Source organism: Sorex araneus, chromosome 5 (assembly GCF_027595985.1).
Source record: "Sorex araneus isolate mSorAra2 chromosome 5, mSorAra2.pri, whole genome shotgun sequence".
NCBI classification, from domain to species: domain Eukaryota; kingdom Metazoa; phylum Chordata; class Mammalia; order Eulipotyphla; family Soricidae; genus Sorex; species Sorex araneus.
In genome coordinates, this window is record NC_073306.1 from 51,642,912 (window position 1) to 51,667,330 (window position 24,419).

At 53.9% G+C, this 24,419-nt stretch overlaps 1 protein-coding gene across 7 annotated transcripts in view; it reads right to left on the reverse strand.

Annotated features, from left to right (window-relative positions):
• Positions 1 to 24,419, reverse strand: part of EPHB2 (EPH receptor B2) — a 206,339-nt gene that overhangs the window by 15,163 nt on the left and 166,757 nt on the right. The window contains exons 6-10 of one of the 7 annotated variants that reach the window (XM_055139248.1): positions 20,569 to 20,693; positions 11,163 to 11,325; positions 8,586 to 8,609; positions 8,123 to 8,231; positions 7,137 to 7,201 (exon numbers count right to left, since the gene is read on the reverse strand). In XM_055139248.1, the coding sequence (XP_054995223.1) occupies positions 7,137 to 7,201; positions 8,123 to 8,231; positions 8,586 to 8,609; positions 11,163 to 11,325; positions 20,569 to 20,693 (486 nt within the window). Of the gene's footprint in view, positions 1 to 7,052; positions 7,205 to 8,122; positions 8,232 to 8,585; positions 8,610 to 11,162; positions 11,326 to 20,568; positions 20,694 to 24,419 lie in introns of all 7 variants that reach the window. The other 6 variants (XM_055139244.1, XM_055139247.1, XM_055139251.1 and 3 more) reach the window with 6 other exon arrangements.

Consider the following 24,419-nt stretch of genomic DNA (forward strand, 5'->3'; position numbering starts at 1 on the left):
ACACACACACACACACACACACACACACACACACACACACACTTGTGGCAAGCTTCCAACCATTGACCAGTTCTCCTGGTGGTCTCTGTTGGGTTTTTCTCTTTTGATGTAAAAAGAGAAGGAGATAGGGACCAGAGAGATGACTCAGTGGGCCAAGTGCATTCTTTGCACGTGGGAGGCCCAAGTTCAATCCTTAGCACTGCATATGATTCCCCTGAGCACGGCCAGAATGAAAGGCACCTTCCTCCAAGAAGACCCCCCCAGATAAACAAAAAAGAGAGGAAAGGAGGTAACCTGGCTGTTCGAGAACCCTATTCCAACCCTTGTAATGGGTCAGCAAGATGCTTTGGTGGAAGGGAGAGATGGCCCACCCTGCACACTTCCTGCCCCATAACTGACCTTCTTGTGCCCCACATTCTCTGGGATCTGAGACCCTCAAGGGAGCAGCGAGCACTGAGTTTCCCTGGAAACCCAACCACGGTGAGGGCTGGTTGGTTGGTGAGTGTGGCCATGAACCCTGGTCAGTTGTGTGACCTTGGGTGGAATAGAGACCACTCCTAGCCCCTATTTCAGACGTTCCAGGAGTGGAATGAGGCTGGAGGTTGGAATTGGAACCTCTCATGCAGAGGCTGGCAAACGGGCCTGACGCCTGTTTGTAATAAAGTTTTACTGGAGCACAGCCAGGCATATTCAGTTGCCTGTGGCTGTGTTCAGCTACGGCTCCCACGTCCGAGTCGGCAGTTATAACAGACACCGCATGGCCTGCAAACCCTAAAGCATTTACTATCCAGCTCTTTATAGAAATGTTTGCTCACGGCCACTTCGACGCATTAGCTTTATTTTGGACTTTGTGTGTGTGTGTGTGTGTGTGTGTGTGTGTGTGTGTGTGTGTGTGTCTGTCTGTCTGTCTGTCTGTCTGTCTGTCTGTCTGTCTGTCTCTCTGTCTGTCTAACCCTTTAGGTCAGGGTTTCTTAATTTGGGTCTGTTAACCACTGAGAGTGTCAGGGTAGATTTGGGAGGTGGGGTCTGCTAACTTTCTGGAAAGGAATTCATTTATTATTGCCTTTTGGCATTAGAAAAGTAATTCATGTTCCTTGTAAGGGGCCTAAAAATTATGGGAATAAACACTATTCCACAGCAAACGTTCTCCAGAATCCAATACCAAGTATAGAGTTTTCTATTTTAAAATTAGAATACTCAAGTCAGATTAATTCTATTTGTCCGTGGAATCAAAAGCTTTTATTTTATTTTACCTTTTTGGCTTTTGGGCCACACCCAATGATGCTTAGGGGTTACTCCTGGCTCTGCACTCAGGAATCACTCCTGGTGGTGCTTGGGGACCCACGCTGGGGGTAGAGTCCAGGTCTGCTGCATGCAAGACAAGTACCTTACCTGCTCTACTCTCCAGCTCCCTGACCCAAAACCTTTTTGTGGAGTCTCAGAAAACCCCTAGTACCTAAGAGAGGTTATGAGCCATCAACTATGGGGCCTAGAAGATGGCTCAGTGGCTTAAGGCACTTGTCTGGTCAAGAGTTCAAAACTTGGGGGCTGGAGCGATAGCACAGTGGGTAGGGTGTTTGCCTTGCACGCGGCCGACCCGGGTTCTAATCCCAGCATCCCATATGGTCCCCTGAGCACCGCCAGGGGTAATTCCTGAGTGAAGAGCCAGGAGTAACCCCTGTGCATCGCTAGGTGTGACCCAAAAACCAAAAAAAAAAAAAGAGTTCAAAACCTGGGGCTTGAGCAATAGCACAGCAGGTAGGGTGTTTGCCATGCACGGGTCTGACCTGGGTTTGATCCCTGGCATCCCATATGGTTCCCAAGCAATGTCAGGCATGATTCCTGAGTGCAGAGCCAGGAGGAATGCCTGAGCATCATTGGGTGTGACCCCCCCACTCACACCCCCCAAAAAAAGAGTTCAAAACTCTAGTGCTGCCACATGTGCTGAGGGGTAGACAGTTCTGTTTGTGAGTCCTGGAGAGAAGGGCCCTAGAAAGTGCCCAGAGTAAGCGGGAGGTCATAAGTTGAGTCCTTGTTGCTGTACATGCACCCAGGTAACCCTAAATGCCCATGGTTGGGGGCAAGAAAGAATTTTCATACAAGACTGTGTGCGTCTCTGATCTTTCATCATGAGACATGGGGCACTGAATAAAGCCATCTGTAATAGACACTGTATAGCTGAGCAGAATCCAGATGACAGAGTGAAAAAACGATTGCTAACACCACTTACAGAGCCCTAGCTCTGTGTCCCACACCGTGCCAGACTCTTTATATGATTATAGTCCCTCTTTTACTGATGGTGTTGGAGGAAGGAATCATTCCCATTTCATACATGAGGACACTACAGTTCAGAGAGGCCAAATAATCTGCCCAAGGCCACATAGCTAGCAAATGGCTCTCCCAGGATTTGAATGCAGGTCTCCTAGACAAAGACCGGCACTTTAAATCACTGCTGCCATTGCCCCCGGGTTGAAATCCAGCCAGTTCTGATCCTTGTCCTCCTCCTCCAAGTCAGCCCAGATCAGAGCTGAGGCATTAGATTCCCAAAGATACTTCCTTTCTTGGTCAGACCTCGCGCTTGGTCCGTGGCTCTTGGCAACTGGCTTTTCGCCTCTCTCCCAACAGAACCGGGAGAAGCTCTGTCAGCCTGTCCAGTCAGGGGAGGAGGACAGGAGTGGGGCTGCTCAGAGAACCAAGGAGACGCACAACAGGCGCTCACAGCCCACGTGGACCCCTCTTTGCAGCCTGCTAAGTGCCCAGAGCCTGCCCTCAAGCCTTGGCCTGGGACACTGCAGAGGGTCCCTGCTGCCTACGGGACAGAGACTCCCCATGAAGGGCCCACGTCCTGCTCCTTTCCACGACAGCATAAAGGAAGTCTTTACGCAGGTCCCAGACACCTATCATCTCCTACTTCCATGCTTCATGGTGCTCCCAACACCTGGAAGGCCCTTCCCCTTCTTTTGTCCGGATCAAATGCTTCCTCCTGGAGGAAGCCAGTCCCGGAGGACTCTCGTGGAAGGAGGCCCAGACTTGCTTCTCGGGCTCCTGCAGCCCTGTCTCTACACCCGCTTCTCTGAGGCTGATGTTCATCTGGTTCTCCTCCCTCATCAGGGCTCCCTGATACACATACTCAAGGCCCCTGCTGATCCTTTCTGGAACACTCTGCTGCTCATTTTACCCTCTCTTCTCCAGGAGAATAAGACCCGTTCAAGCTCATCCCGGGCACAGCATCTGGTGGGTGCTCACTCAAGGCTGACTGGGGTGTTTGGCTTCACTCAGGTGTGTCCTCTCCTCTCCGTCTACCCCTCTGGGGTCAGGGCGAGACTTTGAGACTTTGACAAAAACCGTGAGTCTGTGCTTTGGCAAACATTCACGGGACTGCTCCTGAAAGGCAGCATTTTCTTTTGGAATGTTCCCAGACTCTTAGAAGCTTGAGGAGGGTCTGTGAACCCCAAGGAATGAGCCCTTCTTCTAGAACAGTGACTTGCAGCCTTTCCACACCTGTGGGCTGGCAGTGGTTAAGCAGCACCGTGTTAAGTGGCAGTACCTTTTGTGAGGCCTGGCAAGAAGTTTCTGTGGCCTGGCATCAGTCCATGGGCGGCGGCTAAAAACCACCACTTTGGAGACTGGTCTCTTAAAGTGTGGGTCACGACCCCATGTGGGCTATAGCATAAGTGAATGTGGGAATTGTGAAAACATCTTTTAAAAATAAATGTAAGGTTTATTATCAGTACACGTTTGGCATCTAAGCCTATTTCACATACCTCTATACCTGAGGTCATAAAAAGATTTCTTGGGTGAAAGGGGGTGGCGAGTGGAAAGAGTTAAGGAGTTCTGCCTAGAATGCTTGCCCTGAAGTATGTGTGTGGAGATGCTGCATAGTAGGTGCTCATTAAGCACTGAAGCACCTGTGACTGTGTCTCCCGGCCCACGGCCCTCTGCATCACCTCACCATGAGTAACATCACTGTCTCAGTTTAATGTGGTACCTGGTTCCAGGCCTATGTTAGGCCCTAGGTATTGCTTAATTAATTATCTTAGCAAGACTACCAGGTAAATACTCTCATCCAGCTGAGCCTCATGCAATTGCCAACAACGAACTGCTTCCTAGAAAAATGGCCCTTTCGGTTGGTCCAACCTAATAGTATCCCCATTTCTCAGATGAGAAAACAGAGGCAGAAGAAAGCTGGAAGGATCTGCCCAAGGGGCCATGGTGCAGACGTGGGAGAGGAACCAGGACTGTCAGGTCCATGCTTGCAACCACTAAATGACCAGCCCCTGCAAGTTCCTCCCCACGCTGGCTCCTGGAGTAAGGGATGGCCTCCCAGTGGCTGGAGTCCTCACCAGGCCAGCTGGCTGTGGGGCCCCAGCTGGACAAAGCTGGAAGATGACCTGGCAGCAGTCCTCAGGAAACATGGGCCATGGTTGGCATGGTTTATGGCTGCCAGGGCCGTCACTGTCACCCCAACCCAAATGAGAATTTCAGGAGGAGGGAGAAAGAACGAGGCATTCAGAGAACTGAATCTGGTTGCGACATCTGTCAGTAATAATGGTCATGGACAAGCTGCTTCGTATTTGGAAGCCAGGCCTAGTCACTATTGATCCAGCTTGACCTCTCTGTGCCTCACTGTGTTTTATCTATACAATGGGGTTAATAAAGAGAGACTGTTTTTGAGAGGGTGCTCAGAGATACTGGAGAGGTGGCCAGTTACATCTGCTGGTAGTGAGGGCGGCTGTATGGTACCTGGAATTGAATCCCAGGCCTTACCAGTCCTGGAATGCGCTTGGAATGCTTTGAACAATCTCCTTGGCCTACTCCTGGCTCTGCACTCAGGGACCACTCCCAGGGGGTTTGGGGGCCAGGTCAGCCGCATGCAAGGAAATGCCCTGCCTTTATGTGATGGCTCTGGCCAGATACTCCATTAGAGCATCTTTTAAGTTTATTTTTATTTTTTTGGGTTTGGAGCCATATCCTGCAGTGCTCTGGGCTTACCCCTGGCTCTTTGCCCATAAGTCACTCTTGGCATGGCTCAGGGACCATACGGGGTGCTGGAAATGGAAACTGTGTCCACTGCATGTGAAGCAAGTGCCCTCCCCATTGTACTATCTCTCCAGCTCCAGCAAGGGGAATCTGTTTTAAAGGCTCAATATAATAGAAAGTAGAGATCACTAAATAATTGTTACCTTATAAAGAATTGGCTCTTGCTCAAGCTTATGATGACAGAGCACTCTTAATGCACATTCATTCACTTATTCTCAGGAATAAAGAAAGGGTTAGCTCTGGGACTTCCCATAGAAAGACCAAGGCTCAGAGAGGCTGGGCCGCTGGCCCAGCTGCTGGTGGTGGAGGAGGGAGGAGTCCAGGCTGGTGGCCCCAGAGGTCTCGGGACTCCCTCGTAGGCCCAGGATGGCGACAGAGCCAGCCCCTCACTCCCTGAGCCCCCACGGCCTCTGTTTCAGCCCTAGCTGGTGGCTGGTGGCTGAAATGGCTGCCTGTGCTTTAAGGAAAAAAAAAAGTTGTGCTCAGCTTTGGGGAATGAGAGCTGGAGCTGTCGAGAGAGTAGATTCATGAACAAATCCTGGGCACAGGATTTTTAGAACGAATCCCTGCCGTCCCCTGTCTCCTTGTTACCGCCTCACACTCTAAACAGCGATGCTTCCAAATGGCTCTGAGCATCTGACTTCTCCTGGCTCAGTGCGGTGTAGACAGCACAGGGGTTCAGAGCATGTGCTCTGGATACAGATCCCTGGGTTCCTACCCCAGCTCCTGCCAGAGCAGCAGTGCCTCAGTTTCCTCCAAGTCCAAGTGGGGAAATAATGACTCAGTGAACAAGTGTTTAAATAGTCCCTGGCATCTAGAAGACACCCGGTGCGTTTGGCTTCATGTCGGTCATGATTTCATCACTCGGGGAAGAGGAGGGTGTGATGGAATTGGTGACCTGATATTTTAATGTGCAGGTGACTTTTTTGGGTCCCCATGTGGTTTAATTCGTCCATCTTTTCCTTACGATCCTTACATTGCTTTCGTGCTTAGAAAGTCCCTTTACACCCACCTATCAATTAATAGTTACCTAAATTACCTTCTGAAAAATTTAATAGTTTTTATTATTTTTACATTTATATCTAATCTGGTTTTTAAACTCAGGCACTCTGAATGCCAGATGAAGGCTTCCTATAGCCAACTCCTCGACTCTGCTACTCTGCTCTTGTATAGGCCCCTGCCCGCCGTGAACCTAGGGGCTCGACCTTCACTATGTGTCACCAACCACCTGCCACTACCTCCACGATGTCCCCCGGTGCTAGCCAGCATCGTGTCTTCCCTCCACGATTCCCCCGACCACCCTGGAGCTGCCTGCTTCTTTCTGTTGGTTCTTTGCCAGGATGTCAGCTCTGCCAGGGGCAAATGAGAAGCGTCTACTTCCTGCTTTTCTCTATGTGGGGGCCCACTGGGAGGGTCTGTGCAGCACATGTGCCCCCAGTCCTGGAACAAGGTGGAATGGGACTGCAAGGGAAATAGAAGCACTGGGTGGGGGCCAGCGGCCAGCAGACACCAGGGTAGAAGGACCGGTTCACTCCTCTCCTGTCACCTCTCAGGCCAGAGTCTGATGTCCCCATCAGGTCATCAATGCTTATCTGAATTCTTGGTTTCTTTGTTTTTTGGGCCACACTCAGCGGTGCTCAGGGGTTACTCCTGGCTCTGCACTCAGAGGTCACTCCTGGCAGATCTGGGTGGACCACACGGGGTGCCAGGGATTGAAGTGGGGTTGGCCACGTGCAAGGCAAGATCCCTACCCACTGTACTACCTTGCCCGCCCCAATGCTTGTCTGAATTCTGCTATGAGATACTCCCACCATGCAGTGCAGAGATGAGGAATGGGCCAGAACCATGCAGCCAGAGGAGGGGACTCCACATCCCGGGTGGATGGGGGTTCAGGGGAGGCCTGAGGGGGGAGTCAGAATCTCACAGGTACCAAGAGAGGGAAGCGTGCTCCTGGCAGGGGAGGGGGCAGCAGGGCTGGGAAGGAGAGTGTGCTGGGCTCATTCAGGGCCCACCTGACTGCCAGTCTGGCGGCCGCAAGCAGGGAGGCAGGGAGGTGGTGAGGACGACGCGCAGAGGTGGCCCGCGGGGGTACGTACTGTGGCCGCTGGTGTAGTGCTGCAGCTTGTCTGTATACTCCGAGTCGGCGCGCTCAAAGCCCCGTCTTCTGGAACAAGAGCAACGGGCTGGAGCCACCTGGAGGCGCCCGGGGAACAGGGAGCCACAGCAGGTGATAGGGAGAGGGTGGGCAAGCCCTCGGCCCCCAGCCCCATTCCAGCGGGCTCCCTGCAAGGCCAGTCTCAAAATCTCCAACCCGTCGCTTCCCACCAATCCCACTTTACTACTCTGCCCTCCCCTCCCAGTCTAGTCCTTCCCATTCTCTTTTGGGGCTGGGGGCTGTGCTCAGGGCTTGCTCCTGGCTCTGTGCTCAAGGATCCCTCCTGAGTTGTCCAGGGCCAGGGATTGAACCTGGGTCCACCACACGCAAGGCAAGTGCCTTCCTTGCCATCGGACTATTCTCCACCCCTGCCCCCCCTGAGACCCCAGGGGCTTCTGTCCACCTGGCACATGGCCAGTCTGTTCCTAGAACCCAGTCTGTTCGAAGGAGGGAGCTCTTTAAGGACGACAGTCTCTTTGCGTCGACCAAGCAGCAGTTAGGGAACTGACCCACCTCTGCTCTGGCCTCAGCTATCCACTGCCTGGAAGTCTCTCTCCCTATTTCTTCCCTAGACAAAGCCAGGGACCTTGCCTGGACGCCTCAGCCTGGTATCAGCTTGGACCCTGACGGGACCTCAAGTAGTGCAGAAAGTGGGGTGAACTGAACTCCTGCCCCTGTCCCCTGAGCTTTCAGCATCGTGAGTCCTTCCCACTGGACACTGTGGGTTGAGCCTCAGTACCGAGTGTCAGTGTCTCCATGTGCAGGTCCTTGGATAGTAGGCGTGTCCAGGGCCGGGCCTACCCCCAAGGGATGGCTGGGCAGTGGGAGGCCCCTGCCCCATTGACAAATACTGCTCCAGAGTGTCTGAGTGGACAGAGCTCCCCATGCATAGCCAGGCCTGGCCAGCGCCAGGGGACCCCTACCCACCTATTGCACACGATGGCGATGACGACCACAGCAATGAGGAAGACCAGGCCGGCCACCGAAGACCCGATGATGAGAGGCAGCTTCTCCTGGATGCTCGTCTGGTACTCGGCTGGGAGGGAAGCACAGGGAGCATTGTCAGCCCAGTGCGGGCATCTGGACACCTCCCGTCCTACCCAGGGTCTCCCGGGCTCCGCCGGCTCTCTCTGGGCCCTGGGAGCACAGGGCACGTGCCCTGGTGGAGAGCAGCAGAGGCTCGCTCACAAGTCGTGAACAGCCCGACCCTCCACTCCTCATCTCTCCACTGGCTGTCATCCTAACACCTCCACCGCAGTGGCGGTGTGGAAACCCACGATTCTCAGGAGCTCACAGGCCACTCAAGGTGCAGGGTCTGAGGCCAGTCTCCTGGGTTTCAATCCCAATGATGCCACTTACCATCTGTGTGATCTCTGGGCGAGAAACTTACCTCTCTGAGGCTCAGTTTCTTCATCTGTAAAATGGGGAGAATAATAATTCCCATCTCATAGGGCTGCTGTGTAACACACCTAGAACAACTTGTGGCACACAGGACACACCCAGCAAACAGTAACTATTGTCCTCGAGTGTGTTAAGTATCAGTCACTGTGCTAAGTATTGTTGTGTGTCTTCTTTCATTCTCAGAACAGTCTTCAGGTGCACTCCCTATAATTTCTCCATTTTACAGATGAGGAAACTGAGACTTAGAGAGGTTGTAACTTGCCTGGCCTCACACAGTCAGAAGGGACCCCAAACCAGGCTTGCTCAACACCAGGTCACTGGCCTAAATGAGATAATGCAGAAAATGAACTCAAGCATTGGTTGGATTCTTTCCCAGACCTGTCAATACCACAGTTGTTTTATTTACTTTTGTTTTTTTAATTTTTTCTTTTTGACAATAGGGTCCTAAAAATATATCTATTTCTATATCTCGGAGAGCCCAGCAAGCTACCGAGAGTATCCCGCCTGCATGGCAAAGCCTGGCAAGCTACCCATGGTGTATTCGATATGCCAAAAACAGTAACAACAAGTCTCACAATAGAGGCATTATTGGTGCCTGCTCAAGCAAATCGATGAGCAATGGGATGACAGTGTCAGTGACATACAACATACACACACACACACACACACACACACACACACACACACACAAAACTCTCAGAGAGCCCGGCAAGCTACTGAGAGTATCCTGCCCGCATGGGCAGAGCCTGGCAAGCTACCCATGGTGTATTCGATATGCCAATAATAGTAACGATAGGTCTCATTCCCCTGACCCTGAAAGAGCCTCCAATCATTGAGAAAGATGAGTAAGGAGAGGCTGCTAAAATCTCAGGGCTGGAAGGAATAGAGACATTACTGGTGCCCGATCGAGCAAATCAATGAACAACAGGATGACAGTGATACAGTGATACAGTGATTTTTGCTTTTGGGCGTCACACCTAATGATGCTCAGGGATTACTTCTGGCTCTGTGCTTAGGAATTACTCCTGGTGGTGCTTGAGGGACCATGTGGGATGCCGGGGATCCAACCTGGGTTGACTATGTGCAAGGCAAATGCCCTACCTGCTGTACTATTGCTCCGGCCCCAACACTGTTGTTTAAAATATTATCAGTTGTAATGGACTCTATGCCCAGACAGGAACACGTGGGAAGTTCCGGGCTAGGTCAGCTCTGGGCCCTTAGCACCCACATAGGACCTGGCCATCTGGGCCTCAGCACACATTTACTCAGGAAAGATTTATAGAGGGAGGATCTTGGAACAGTCCCCTGGTGCCAGGCCAGTAACATTTATCCAGCATGCAAAAGGACAGAGAATGAAAGACACAGCCATCTTGTCATGAGGCAGATTTTTTTTTTACAGGGGAAGAGATGGCAGTACCATAAAGGAGCAGAAAAGACAGGAATCTACAGGCCCAAAAGTCTCTGAAATGTTCAGCCAGGTCAAGGCCCAGTGGTTGAAGCAGATGCTAAGTAAAGATTTTGGAGTCTGGTCATAAGCAAGGTTGCCCTGGAGCTTAGCTGGGGCTGGTGGCAGTGGTGGTGATGTGTGTGTGTGTGTGTGTGTGTGTGTGTGTGTGTGTGTGTGCGTGCACACATGTCTCAGGACCCTCAGATTCACAGTAATGAAACTGATGACTTTAAAGCCCATTTGGTGAGTACTATATGTGAGGGACCTCCTGCCAATCCTGCAGTTTTGTTCCCCCCATCCTTACACTTGTTTGATGATGCTGACAACAATGAGACAGTTGGTATCATCCCCACCTACAGGTGAAAAAACAGAGGCCTAGATAGATTGCCTGGAGGCTCGTAGCTAGGGGTGGCTTAGCACTGTAATTTCCATCAGTCAAGCATCAGTGCCCTCTCGATCTGTGTTGCTCCTTAAACATTAGTAGAGCGGGAAGGGCCAGTAAGACACCAGACTCGCAGATACGCAGCATATGGACTGCAACCTGGCAAGGGTGCCAGGGCAGACATTCCTAATCCATCCCAGCACTTCTTGACAAACTCAGATGTGGCTTCAACATTCTTTTCAATCCAACCACACATCATTGGAATAATACAAAGGCGAAGCATCTTCGCTCTTTAGATTAAATACAATGCTTCCTGGGAGGACGGCAGTACTGATGGTCCGGTCCAGGACCTCAGGTGTGCCAGGCAAGTGCTTTATCATGGAACCATTTCTCAGGCCTTCAATACATTCCTTTTCCTGAGGAAATTTTGGATCGGGGATGGAAATGACTTTCGCAGAGTCACCATAGAAATTAAGGTTGAGTTCCCCAGAGTCCTGAGAAAAGAGGTGGCCTGGTTGATGCGACAGGAGTGGAGGGATCCACATCTTTCTGGGCCACAGAAACAAGGAACGGTGCGTCTGTACAGGAGTTTTGAACTGGGAGGGAGGAATGAGGGCGGGCAGACAGCTAAAAGAGGGGCTGCCTTCTCCACCGTGCACATAGGTCCCCGATAAGAAGGAGACCCTGGAGGCCTTGTGGGGTCCATGCACCCCGCCTGCCCGCTGGACACCACTCACCTTCAGTCATGGTCTGGAAATACATCTTGCCACTGTAGCGCCCGTAGCCTGCCACAGTGCGAGCCCGCACCTGGAAGACATAGATGGCGCCGGCTTTGAGGCCCTGCACCGTGGCCGTGTTGGTGGGGCTCTTTATGGCCGTGGCGTTGAACTCACTGAGCTCCTGCCGAGGAACAGAGAAGATGGTCAGTGAGGGGGCTGTCCTCTGGGGTACCAGTGCTGCTGCCCACTCCTGCCCCGCAGAGCGGCGCTGGCCCACACCTGTGGCCCCCGGCCCTTCACTCTTCCCCTAAAGCGTGATCACGACCACTCCTGCCTCTGGTGCGTGATCATGCAGCCCTTTCCACAGTGGCAGCGAGAGGGCATTTCTCTGTCTCGGGGATGCTCAGAGTGTCCACGTGACTTTCTTTGGCCACTGGCCATCCCAGAGGACACAATACAGGTGTCTTTACACGGACGTGGTCTTCTGTGTGTTTTTGTGTCACACTGCCTGTGCTCGGGGATCACTGCTGGTGGGGTCAGTGGGTCATATGGGATGCTAGGGATCAAATTGGGTAGGCCACGTGCAAGGCAAGTGCTCTACCCACTGTACTACCTCTCCAGCCCCCATCAGGGGTTTCTCAGTTAAGTGTAGCCTCTTCTCCTTCTGCCATCTGCCACAGGGGTGGGGGCTGGACCTGGGTGACAACTGGCTCTAGGAGAAACTTGTGAAGAAGAAGACCTTAACCTAACTTCTAGGCTGCAGCAGTCAGAGACAGAGCTGAGTGAAAAGACTGTTGGATTTGGGGAGTTGTTTGCTTCGCAGCACTGTCCCAACAGCAGCTGATGACTGCACAGAGCTGGAGCAGAAACTGTGCAGACGACACACGCACCTCACCTTTGCACCCCTTCTCTGCGCCATGCCCTGACAGGTGAATGCAGGGACCTCACGGTCTCAGCAGCACACCTGAGTGAGGAAGAATCAAGACCCATGAAAGGGAAGCGATTCTCAAGGTCCCTGTATCATCTGGGGCTGCTTAGGGATTCAAAAGGAGGCTCCTACAGAGAGTCCCCTTTATTGTCCCTGCCTTTGGGGACACAGGACTGAACGCTCCCTCCTTTAAGAGATGACAACAGGGGCCAGAGAGATAGGACAGTGAGTAGGACACTGGCCTTTCATGCAATCAACCTGGGTTCCGTCCTGGGAACCACCAGAAGTAAGCCCTGGACACAGTCGGGTGTGACCCCGAAATAAATAAAAACAAAAGCCAAAAAGAGATGCAGAACATGAACTCTGATCTCCCAAGAGCCCCCCCCCCCAGACACCCTCTGTTGAAATCCCACCACCCCTGCAGTGCCGGTGAGGCCAGATGTAGCCGTGTTCGGGGAGTGAGATGGTCTTGAGCAGGTGCAGACGTTTGCTGCTTAGCTGATGCGCGTTCAGGCAAGGGTCAGACACCTAGCAAACGTTCCCAAATATCCTCTTGTCTGGGTCCAGGGGCACTCAGGAGCTAAGGCACATGCCCGACCTTCAGACAGCTCAGCCCAGAAACCTCGACAACGGTGTCAGGAAGCCACTAAGAAACTTTGGACCCTTATGCAGAAAAATGCACAGCTGATCAGACCTGCCCAGAGTCCTGGAAAGCCTCTGACATTCCACGCGTCTGTCACCACAGCAGAGACGGTAAGATCACGTGCTATGGGCCAAGAGAGGGCAGACGGGCAAAGGTGTTGGCCTGGCACATGGCTGACCCTAGACTGCAGGGCCCAAGAGGCATCACATTGAACTACCAGCCCTGCCAGGAGGGGTCCCTGGGCCCTCAACATCACTTGGGAGAGCCCTCTACCTTCCCCCGCCACCAAACACACACACACACACACACACACACACACACACACACACACACACACACACACACACACACTGGAGCCAGACTTCCTGGGTTGGAGTCCTGACTCTACTGCTGTGTGACCTGGGGCAAGTTCCTTAACTTCTCTCTGCCTCCTTTCCTCTGCTGATAGATTGAGGACATGAACAACATCTGCCTGAAAGCACCGTTGAGAGGGAAAGGGAATGAATATGAATATGGGTAGGATGCTCATGCTGGCAGGGCAAGCCAGGAAAGCACACTGGAGAAAGAAGGGAACAGGAATGGAATCTTTGGCTTGTTTTGGTGCACACTTGTTTGGTGCACAGTGTTCAGGGGCTCCTCCTGCCTCAGTGCTTGGGGACTGTGTTCGGTGGTGTGGTTCAAGGGACAGGGAGCTGCCGAAATGCAGTGCTGGGCTTCCGTCCTGATCCTGGTTCGCCCACTTGCAAAACAAGTACTGAGCACACGGAGCTCTCTCCCACCCTGAAGTGAAAATTGAAGACAGGACATCCCCCAGGTAAGCAGGGAAATAGCATGTGCAAAGGCCAGGGGGTGAGAGGGAGCCCAAGAGGAGGCCTCAGAGGGGATGGCTTGTGAGAGTCTCACCCCTTCTACATGGGACTTCGTAGAAAGGGGGTCTCTGAGCCAGAGCATCTGCATCTTCCTCCTGAAAGCCACCCTGCCCTCTCATTGGACACACTTCTCCCTCCTGTGAGCCCTGGAGCAGCTGCAATGGGTGCCCAGAGATGGGGTTTCTGCTGAGTGCTCTCACCCTGGCCCAGGCCCATCTTGCACCTTGTACTGCTGACTGTTGCGGGGAAGGGGCTGGGCTTGTTCCCTAGAGCTCGCAGGGTGGACATCTTGCTCTTTCGCTTGGCAAGCTGGACCCTTCGTGACCTGCCCTTTACGAGTCTCTCCTGCCATAACCAATTGCTTCCCCTTCACCTGGTATGGCAGCCAGATGTGGCAAATAAAAATCACACAGACATTTCAGTTACGTCTAAATGTCAAGAAAACAAGAAATGTCTTAGCATTAGCATGTTCTATGTGGTACTTAAGGCATAGCAATAGCAAAGAATTATTTCAGGGGCCAGGTCTGACCCCTGGCACCACCCAGCTTCCTGAGCACAGGCCCAGAGACCCTCAGGCCTCAGCAGTACCACACCATCTTGGCTTCAACCCCCAGCTTGCTGGGCCGGCTGAGAATCCCCATGGCACCCTGTGACCTCCTGAACATAGCCAGGGAGTCCTCCAAGTTATTATTATTATTATTATTATTATTTTCTTTTTGGGTCACACCCTGCGATGCACAGGGGTTACTCCTGGCATTTCACTCAGGAATTACTACTGGTGGTGCTCAGGGGACCATATGGGATGCTGGGATTTGAACCCAGATTGGCCGCGTGCAAGGCAAATGCCCTACCCCACTGTGCTATCACTCCAGCCCCTCCAAGTTATTTTTTAAAAATTCAAATGTAGGGCCCAGGGGGGCCCAGAGAAATAGTACATCAGGTAGTGTGTGGCTGACCTGGGTTCGCTCCATATCCTGAGCACCGACAGGAGTAATTCCTGAATGCAGAGTCAGAAGTAAGCCCTGAGCACTGTCGGGTATGGCCCCCAAACAAAGAATTCAAATGTAGGATCTGGGGCGATAGCGCAGGTGGGCGGGAAGCATGCCTTATGTTCTCAAGCCCCCAAGGTTAACCCTGGCACTGCATGCCCCACCCACCATCACCGCCACTTGGGGTAGCCTAGAGGACCCCGAGCACCATCTCCACTCTAGCGTGGATGCACCAGGGCTTCACCTCTGGGCTGCGTGTTGCCGGGAGTGGACTCTGGGTCCTGGACACTGCTGGGGAGGTGTCCTTCAGACTCAAATGCAGAACCTGGAGGTTTATCTTTTACTTGGCAGCCCTGCCTTTCCTGGACCCTCAGACCCTCAGAGCCTTGTCTGAGATGCCTCTGTCTGCCTAGCAGTTCCATTGTTACCGGTCCTGAAGACCCAGACCTAAGGCAGCCTCTGCTGGGACGCCACCTGCTGCGGACTGTACAGCTCCACTGTCTCTCCGCCCCACCTGTTACTCTGGTAACATGCTCTTCCGCTAGGGACCTGGGGCCCCCTGAGGTCAGGCGTCCTGTCTCATTCAACCCTGGGCTCCACACACAGCAAGCAGCCACCGGACATTGAACTACTGAAGAGCCACAACGCTGGGCTGCAGTACCAGCTTTGGCAACTAGGTGCCACCGCCAACCTGGGATCTGCTCAGCCCGGCTAAGGGGATTGCTTCCGCCTTCTGGGTTGGGGGGGGGGGCGTCCCTGCAGACAGGCTCCACAGTATGAGGGAGCGGGGAGGTGGCTGCTGGTGGCAATGATGGCAAAAGAGAGCGAAGAACCAACCTGAGTGGGCCCCTTCCTTTATGCCAGGCTCTGGACAGAGCCAAGAATTGGAAATCGTTTCAAATGTCAGCTCGTCTGCACGCTCGCACTGTAGCCTTAACACAGGCCACGTGGACCCCTCCCCACGCCCCCAAAGGCAAAAGTGAGCATGGATCACTGCACAGAGATACCACCCCAGTGACGCCAGGCAGCCTGGAGAGAGCTGGGGCTTTCAGAGCTCATCGTCTTCTCCCTCTGCCTGGAACGGCCTTCCCCTTTCTTTCTCCAGATGCAAATTTCTGCAGAATGAACACATAAATCGGTGTGGCCTACATGGGTCCCTCAGCCATCGCTGGCCTCCCGAATGCCTTCTCCTAGCACTTCAGGAGGCGAAAGGGAGTAGGAACCTGTGTGTTTTGGGGAAGTGGCCAAAGAAACACCGGCCCCCCCCACCCACCCATACACACACCTCCCAACCCCCACTCTGTGGGAATATTTGAACTGGCTAATTCTGGTCTGACTAACACCCTGCTCCAGGTCTGCTCTGAAGGAGACTTTCTAAAGAAGGGGATGCAGTGTGGTCCCCACACGGGCCTTGTGGGGCTCATTCCTAGCTGGGAAGGTCCAGAACATTCCTTAAGTAAGTGAATCACAGGCACCGGGGGTGAGAAGCGGAGGGAGGAGCCTGTGCATGGTCAGACACTGCTTAGCCCTGCAGCCTAGCTGCCCTCGCCACGGTGGGGCCGACTCAGAGAGGCTCAGCAGGGCCCGTGGGCAGGGAGGGAAACGGCTCTGGTCCTTATCTGCCCCCACCCCCCTCCCCGTCCTCCAGCTTCACCCCTGCTCTTCTGACTCTTTCATTCACTCCTTTTCCTTCTCTCCTGATCTTGCTGCTCTCCTGGGTTCTCTCCCTCGCCCAGTGTCCTCTGCTCCTGGCCGCACCACGGCCCAGCCCACCTCTGCCTTAGACCCACGGCGCTTCCTTCACACTTCCCAGGCCTCTGAGTCTTGGAATGCAGCTTCTCACCATCCCTGCCAGCAGCCCTGTTCTGTGCTGCCCATTTATGTCCTGTGAGAGCTCTGCACAAAGTGTGTACCCCTGGGTCCCCCTGCAGTCTGTTCTCCACACAGCAAGCAACAGGGAGCTTTAAAGTAACCAAGTCACATCATTCTAGAATCTTTTTTATTTTTCTTTTTGGGTCACACCCGGCAATGCACAGGGGTTACTCCTGGCTCTGCACTCAGGAATTAACCCTGGCGGTGCTCAGAGTACCATATGGGATGCTGGGAATCGAACCTGGGTCAACCGCGTGCAAGGCAAACGCCCTACCCGCTGTGCTATTGCTCCAGCCCCACATTCTAGAATCTTCCAGCGATCTCAATCCTCCTCAAAATGGAAGTCAGACTTCAAAGACTAGACGTCATGCTAGCTCTGTCTTTCTCCCCCATATTTTCCTTCCCCTGCTGATCTCTCCTTGTGTGCAGTGAGCTGGTCCCTGCCCCAGGACTTCTGCACATGCCCTGGCCATCTGGAATGAGTCTGCTTTCATCCCTTTTTCTATCTGGTGAATTCCCAGCATCTTTTAAGGCTCAGCTCAAATGTGACCTGAAAAGACATCCCCTACCCCATGTTGGGATTAGGGGCCTTTGCTGACCCTTCTAGGATTTATACCACACCTTGTCTCAAGGTTATTTGTGAGAGTCCCCTGCCCCTCTGACCATGAGCTGCCGGTCTGCTGGCTTTGACTGTGTCCAGTTCCCAGTCCAGGGCCACTTAAAGTTGGTGACAGTGAAACTGAGAGGACCTGCGTCCAATGCTCTGTGCCTGACCCTGCAGGAGGGGCACACACAGTGAGCTCATCTCTTCGCCAAGGAATTTCACTCTCTCCTCTTGTCTGCTGTTTGGGCCTCAAACACCCCATCAGAGTCTGAATCTGTCCACGGCTCTTGGGGGCTTTGTTTTGGGGTCACACCTGGCCACGCTCAGAGGACTGTTCCCAGCTCTGTACTCAGGAGTGACTCCTGGTGGTGGCCGGGGGAACCACACGTAGTCATCAGGAATTCCAACCTGCCTGAGCTGCACGAGGCAAGCTCCTTACCCCTGGACCGACTCTCTGGCCCTATGTCCAGTCCTTTTATTGTTGTGGACTCAGGTGGTCCCGGGGTCATTCTGTGAGATAGTCAGATAGGCGGGCTGGACACTGAGGATACAGTTGCTGCCCTGGGTGCTTGGGGGCCATGTGGTGCTGGGGACCAAATCCTGGGTGTACAAGGGATGGATGCACCCCCTGATCACTGTACTCAGCCCCCTCTTTTTATTTATTTGCTTTTTGGGGGCCACACCTGGCAGTACTCAGGGCTTAATCCTGGCTCAGCACTCTGGGATCACTCATGGCAGGGAGCTGGGGTGCTGGGAATTGAACTCCAGTTGACTTCATGCAAGGCAGGTACCCCAGCTGCTATACCCAGGCTCTGGTCCCCTCATTTTAAATAGGGGCCACTCCATCAGAGCTTGGCCTGTGTGGTCTGAGGTGCTCGGACAGCGGTGCTGGGGCCCAAAGGCCCACACCCAGCAACACTTGGGGCCGTCAGGGATGTGCTCTACCCCATGAGCTATCCTCCCAGTCCCTATGTCCACTTGCTAAAGGTTGTCCCAGAGGCAGTCCCGGGAGGAACCGGATGGCACCTAGGTGAAGAGAGCACAGTCCAAATCTCCAGTGATAGTGTCTCCGTGCCTCGGTTTCCCCTGCCAACCTAGGAGTGCAGAGCACTGCTGAAGATGAATGGGAGGTGGGAGGCGGGGTGCACACCTGGTCAGCACTCCTGACACGTGCCGGGGGTGACTCTGGCTGCCGCAGGGGCCTGGGGACGCCTGGGCAGTGGCAGAAAGTAGGCCAGGCTGCTCCCAGTTCATATTTTTGTCAGCTCCCTGGCCCCTCCCGACGCAGTAGGAAGTGGGTCGTCGGCAGGACCCGCGCTGGGATTCCTCATTTCCGCTCCAGTCTTTGGGGACACACACGCTCAGTTTCATTTAATCATAAAGCTTCTTAATTAGTTTTTCCCCTTTTTTGAATTCTGAGCAGTGGGGCTGCCCCTGCCGGGAGGGAGGGGAATCGAGGCTCCTGCAGGGCCCAGCAGGGTTTCCTGCCCCCGACTTTAAGGCCCCCCCCCACCCCGGGCCAGCGAGCGGCTCACATAACCCCAGCTCCAGTGGCACCTCTAGAGCACCCGCTGGGTGCCAGGATGCGGGATAGCAGAGAGAAGGCGAGGTCTTACCCTCTGGCACCAAGTAGGTGCGGTAACACCTAATTATTCAGTCACATTAAAAGTAGTAGTTATGGGGTAATAGTATAGTGGGTAGGGTGCTTGCCTTGCATGTGGCCGACCAGAGTTTGATTTCTGGCACCCCATATGGTCCCCTCAACACTGATCCCTGAGCACTGCTGTGTGGGGGCCAAGATTTTTTTTTTTTTTTTTTGCTTTTTGGGTCACACCTGGCAATACGCAGGGGTTACTCCTGGCTCTGCACTCAGGAATCACCCCTGGCGGTGCTCAGGGGACCATATGGGATGCTGGGAATCGAACCAGGGTTGGCTGCTTGCAAGGCAAACGCCCTACCCACTGTGCTACCGCTCCAGCCCCCAAGATTTTTTTTTAAAATTATGATAAATGAGAGAGAGAGAGGGAGAGAGAGAGAGAGAGAGAGAGAGAGAGAGAGAGAGAGAGAGAGAGAGAAAGAGAGAGAGAGACAGAGACAGAGAGAGACAGAGAGAGAGAGAGAAGATAGGTAAAGAACCAGGAGAGGATAAAATGGGAGTCCTGGCTGGGTCTGAGAAGTGAGGGAAGGCTTCTCGGAGGAGGTGATATTTAAAGCTGAGATTTGAAAGGATGAGCTAAAACTAATCAGGTGCCAGTTAAGAATAGTCTAGATCCCATTTAAAAAATTTTATATATATATATATATATATATATATTTCTTAATTTAGAAGGGGGTCATTGTTGGATCACTCAAAGATCATTTCCAGCTCAGTGCCCTGGCACTCAAGGAACCAAGTGGTTCCAGGGACCAAACCTGGGCCCCTCGAATGCAGAGTAGGCGTCCCCGCCTGTGGCTCTGTCTTCTGGCACCTAAAACCAGTTTCTTTAGAGTTTATGATCAATGGATGTTTGGTTCATGTGCCTGTTTGACAAACCTTTCTACCTGGCGCTGTGGAAACATGTCTCGGTCGTTCGTGGAAATGTTAAACAGCCCTGGTGTAGGGGAAGGAAGTCGCACAACCGTCTGTCCAGCTGGGCCTCGGCCGCCCCTCCTGCCGCCCACGGGCTCCCTCACTGACTTCTTATTAGAGCTCACGCCGGTGCCACTCACAGCCTCCTGGGGAGACACAGGGGCCCCCACCCAGCTTGGGAGGCTCCGAGAGAGAGGCTAGTCCAGAGCTAGAGGGGACATCTGGGTGGGGCCCTGAAGAAGGAAGCCCAGGGCCGCCGGCCTGCAGTGTGGTGCAAAGGGAGGGGACGAGGGGGCTGGCCTTGCCTCCACCAGTCCCCCCACCCCCCACCCCCAGCACAGAACCTGCCCTTCCTGCTGATGCTCACAGAGCCCGCCTGAGAGCCCAGGGAGAGCAGGACACCTGCCCTGGCTCCCTCAGCTGGTTGTGCAGAGCTGGGATTTGAACCTGCCATGTCACTCCTTGTCCAGTGCTCCTACTACTCCATCATGACATCTCCCCTGAGGGAGCAATGAGGGTCTGATTTAAAAGTCCAAAGAAAACCACCTTCCTCTATGCCAAGGGCTCTCCTCCACGTTTCTGAGGCAGCGTGGGGGAAAGGTGAAAGGCTAATATGTAACATACACATAGATCTGGGGCAAACGCGTTTTGTTTGACTTTTGTTCTTTTCCAGAGCATCGAACCCACTGAAGCCAAGACGAGGACTGAAGTCAAGGTGAGGAGGGAGGGGGTGTGGGGTGGAGGAGCTGGGACCACTGCGTTTGTGTTTCAGCCATGTCAGCCTGGCCCGCTTAGACTGTGAGGCCGCCCAGGAGAGACCGGCCGCCTCACCCCACCACTGACTGTCTCGGCAGCACCAGCGGATCCTCTTGTGGGACCACAGAGCCCCCTACAGCGGCTGTTGGGAACCTCAGGGGCAGGCTGGGGAGGGCCAGGGGCGGCGCACGTACCTTCTCATAGTACTGAAGCTCATAGTCCAGGATGACGCCGTTGGGCTGGTCAGGCTGGGACCAGGACAGGGTGATGCTGTCCACGGTACGGCTCACCTGGTGCATGATGGACACGGCCGATGGAGCTGGAAAAGAGGCCAGAGGGCGGGGTGAGGGGCAGCCGTGAGAAGATGCAGCATCCAGGCCAGCCTCAGGGGTGCCCAGACAGAGCTCTGGGCCCAGAGAGGAAAGGGCACCAGCAGAGGCCACACGGGCAGCCTGGGGACACTCCGGCTGCACCAAGTGGAGAGAAAGGTGCTGCTGGCCCTTCCAAGTCTGGCACCGAGTCGGGTGGACATGATACTGTCCTTTCTCCTGGGCTTAGAATCAATCAACTAGATCTGCACACTTTAGGGATCCCTCCGAGAGGGAAGTTCAGAAAGTCGGCAGATTCTTTAATTTCTCCCACAATCTTATATGGAGCCCTTACTGTGTGCCAGGGAACAACAGTAAATAAAACTGACTCCTCAAAACAAACATCAAAATAAACCCACAACAACTACGGAAAACAGTTTGGCGGGTCCTTATAAAGTTAAACATAGCATTACCATATGATCCAGTAGTAATCCCACTGCCACTTATAGTCACCCGAGAACAGAAATAGGTGCTCAGACAATGTGTGCACGAATGTTCTAGGAGTGCTGTTCACGAGAGACCAAGGAGGGAGTGGCCATGCCCATCAGTGGACGAAGGGCAAACACATGGGGGCATTCGCACAGGACAGAGTAACAGAATATGCCAAGGAAAGAACGAAGGACTGGCATCTGTCACCACGTGGAAGAGCCTTAAAAGACGTGATGTGAAAGAGCCACTGAAGGTGGCACATGGCCCCATTCTGCTGACAGGATACTCGGGACAGGAAAAGCCACAGCCTGAGTGCAGAGGGGGCTCCCGGGGTGGGAGTGTGGGGGTCTCCAGCAGGGCTGGCTTCCGGGATTCCACAGAGTGGTGCCACACTGCTGTGTGTGCTGAACTGTCCGCGTGACCCTGGCTCACTCTGGGCTGTGGATTCCACCTTGATAAAACCAGTAGCCGCTCCACTGTGCGCCCCTGACCATGCTGTCAGTGTTTTCGTGGATGGGGCTGGGGGCTGGGGAGCCCAGGGAGGGGCAGATAAGTCAGGGGAAATGGAGTTCAGTGCTTCAAGGACTCGGAGAAATGACTGAGTCCCACCTTGCAGTCCTGTAGCCTGTGAGTCCTGTAGCCTGTGAGTGGGGGAGCCGGGCTTCAAATTCACTCTCAAGGGGCTGGAGCAATAGCACAGTGGGTAGGGTATTTGCCTTGCACGCGGCCGGCCCGGGTTGATTCCCACTATCCTATATGGTCCCCCGAGCACTGCCAGGAGTAATTCCTGAGTGCAGAGTCAGAAGTAGCCCCTGTGCATCACCGGGTGTGACCTCCCCCCCAAAAAAGGGGGAAAAAGCCAAATTTGCTCTCAAAACCAGGTTGGACTCTGGGCCAGAGTCTCTGCTCTGAGACTGGGGTGAGCCCACGGGGGGTGGGTGTGGGTGTGTCTGTGGTGGTGTTGCGGTGCCAGGCGGGGACTCGCCAGGGTGAAGGTGCCCGTCCTGGCGCCTGTGCCGGGCAGTGAGAGCAGGATGCTGCACAGCTGTGGCCAACTCTTCTGGTTCCCCCGCATCCCAACCCCCGGGATAGTGGTCAGACACAGGTCCAGTCGGGCTAATGGGAACCCGGAGTGTGGAGCTGCCTGGTCCCCGCTGTCTCTCTGCCTTTGTCCCAGGGTGGAGGGAGTGGTCTTTCGGTCTGAGACCCTGTGGTCTCACCTCTGCATCATGCCCTGCCCCACTCCCTGCACCCAGGGCCCAGCAGGGGAGCCCCAGTTCTGAAGCGCAGACACCTTCCCAGGCAGCCCTCGGCCAGTGTGGCCTAAAGCGTTGTAAAAAATGGGCTCAGAACCCCTCGCAAGTACCCCTGGCAGTACTTGCAAGGACAGGGCCCTGATCGGGATGGCCCCGGTGGTCCCTGCCCTCCACTACCCTGGAGGCCTGCTGCCTGCCCCCAAGTCCAGCCTTCCACTGTCCTGCCCGGGCAGGGCCTCTTGGGAAGAAGCTCCAAGTCTCTGCTCCCTGTTGTCCCCTCCTTAGGGGCACAGGGTGATTTTCGCTTCCTTGTTCCTCCCGCAGTATCTGGAGAGCCCAGTCTTGGGGCCAGAGACACTGTATAGTAGGTGCTTGCCTTGCACATGGCTGACCCGGCCTCGATCCCTGGCACCACACATGGTCCCCTGAGCTTGACTAGGAATGATCCCTAAGAGCCAGGAATTAACCCTGAGCACTGCTGGGTGTGGGTCAAAGTGGGGAGGGGGGGGAGAGAGACAGACAGACAGACAGACAGGCAGACAGACAGACAGACAGAAAAAGACAAAGACAGACAAAAACAAAGACAGAGAGAGACAGAGTCAGAGAGACATATATATGTATATATATTATATATATGGAGAGAGAGAGAGAGAGAGAGAGAGAGAGAGAGAGAGAGAGTGAGAGTGAGAGAGAGAGAGCCTAGTCTGAAGGAGGTCCCTCTCACAATCTGTTGAGCACCACACCGGACGTTGTGTTGCGCCCTCGACATGCACAAACCTATTTTACCCTCACAGCGGGGCTGGAGAGGGAACTGGGCAGGCTGAAAGTATGCTTTGCATACAGAGGGCCCTGGGTTTGAGCCCTAGCATCGCGCGATCCCTCTCTCACTCACAGAGTAAGCATATCTCCTGAGCATCTGCTGGGTGTGCCTCAGAAACAAGAACCAAAACCAAATGGATAATCCTCAGAACAAACAGAACAGACGTCTTGGGGCCCATTGTGCCGGCGGGAGAGCTGAGAAGGGAGGCTCTTCCCTGGAAGCTCCATAGAGAGCAGAACAGAGCAGCACAGGGCCACCAGCTAACACACAAGCCAACACAGTGCCACCAGCTAACAGAGCCACCAGCTAACACAGTGCCACCAGCTAACAGAGGTGTCAGTTAACAGAACCTCCCTCCAGCTAACAGAGATACCAGCTAACAGAGACACCAGCTACCAGTGCCACTAGCTGACACAGAGCTACCAGCTAACAGTTCCACAAGCGAAGACAGCGCCACTAGCTAACAGTGCCTCCAGGACCAGGGACAGGTAGCCAAGTTTCTTGGGCTCTCTGACGTCACTGCTGGCTTTTCAGATCACAGCGCTAACCCTTACTGCACCCCCACTCGCCGAGCTTCGTTCTAGGTTCTGTGAGCAGTGACGTGATCGTGTCCTCTCCACTGCCCCAGGGCTGTGAGGCTCTTATGTCCAGTCAGAGATGGAGCCAAGCTCTCGGCCCACACAGTACCGGACAGCCAGGAGAGTGCTCCCAGGACGTGAACATGGGTAGCTGCGAGAGCCCTGTGTGTGTGTGTGTGTGTGTGTGTGTGTGTGTGTGTGTGTGTGTGTGTGTGTGTGTGTGTGCTCCTGCCTGAGCAACACCTCCTGGCCCAGGCATGCCTCTCTCTGTCCTGAGGACCTGGGGGACCACAGAAGAACAGCTATGGGGGTGACAACTGCTTCTAAACGAAAACACAAGTTGGGGCTAGAGTGATACAGTACAGTGGGTACATGGCCAACCTGGGTTTGGTCCCCAGCATCCCGTATGCTCCCACAAGCACCACCTGAGTGCAGGGCTGACAGTAAGCCCTGAGCATCACCAGGTGTGACCCCAAGACTAAACAAAACAAAATACAAAACAAAACAAAAATACTCTAAAAATACAAGCTTGTCATCCTGGCAACCTCAAATGACCCTGGACCCCCGCCCCCCCACCCCCATCTCTTTCATTCT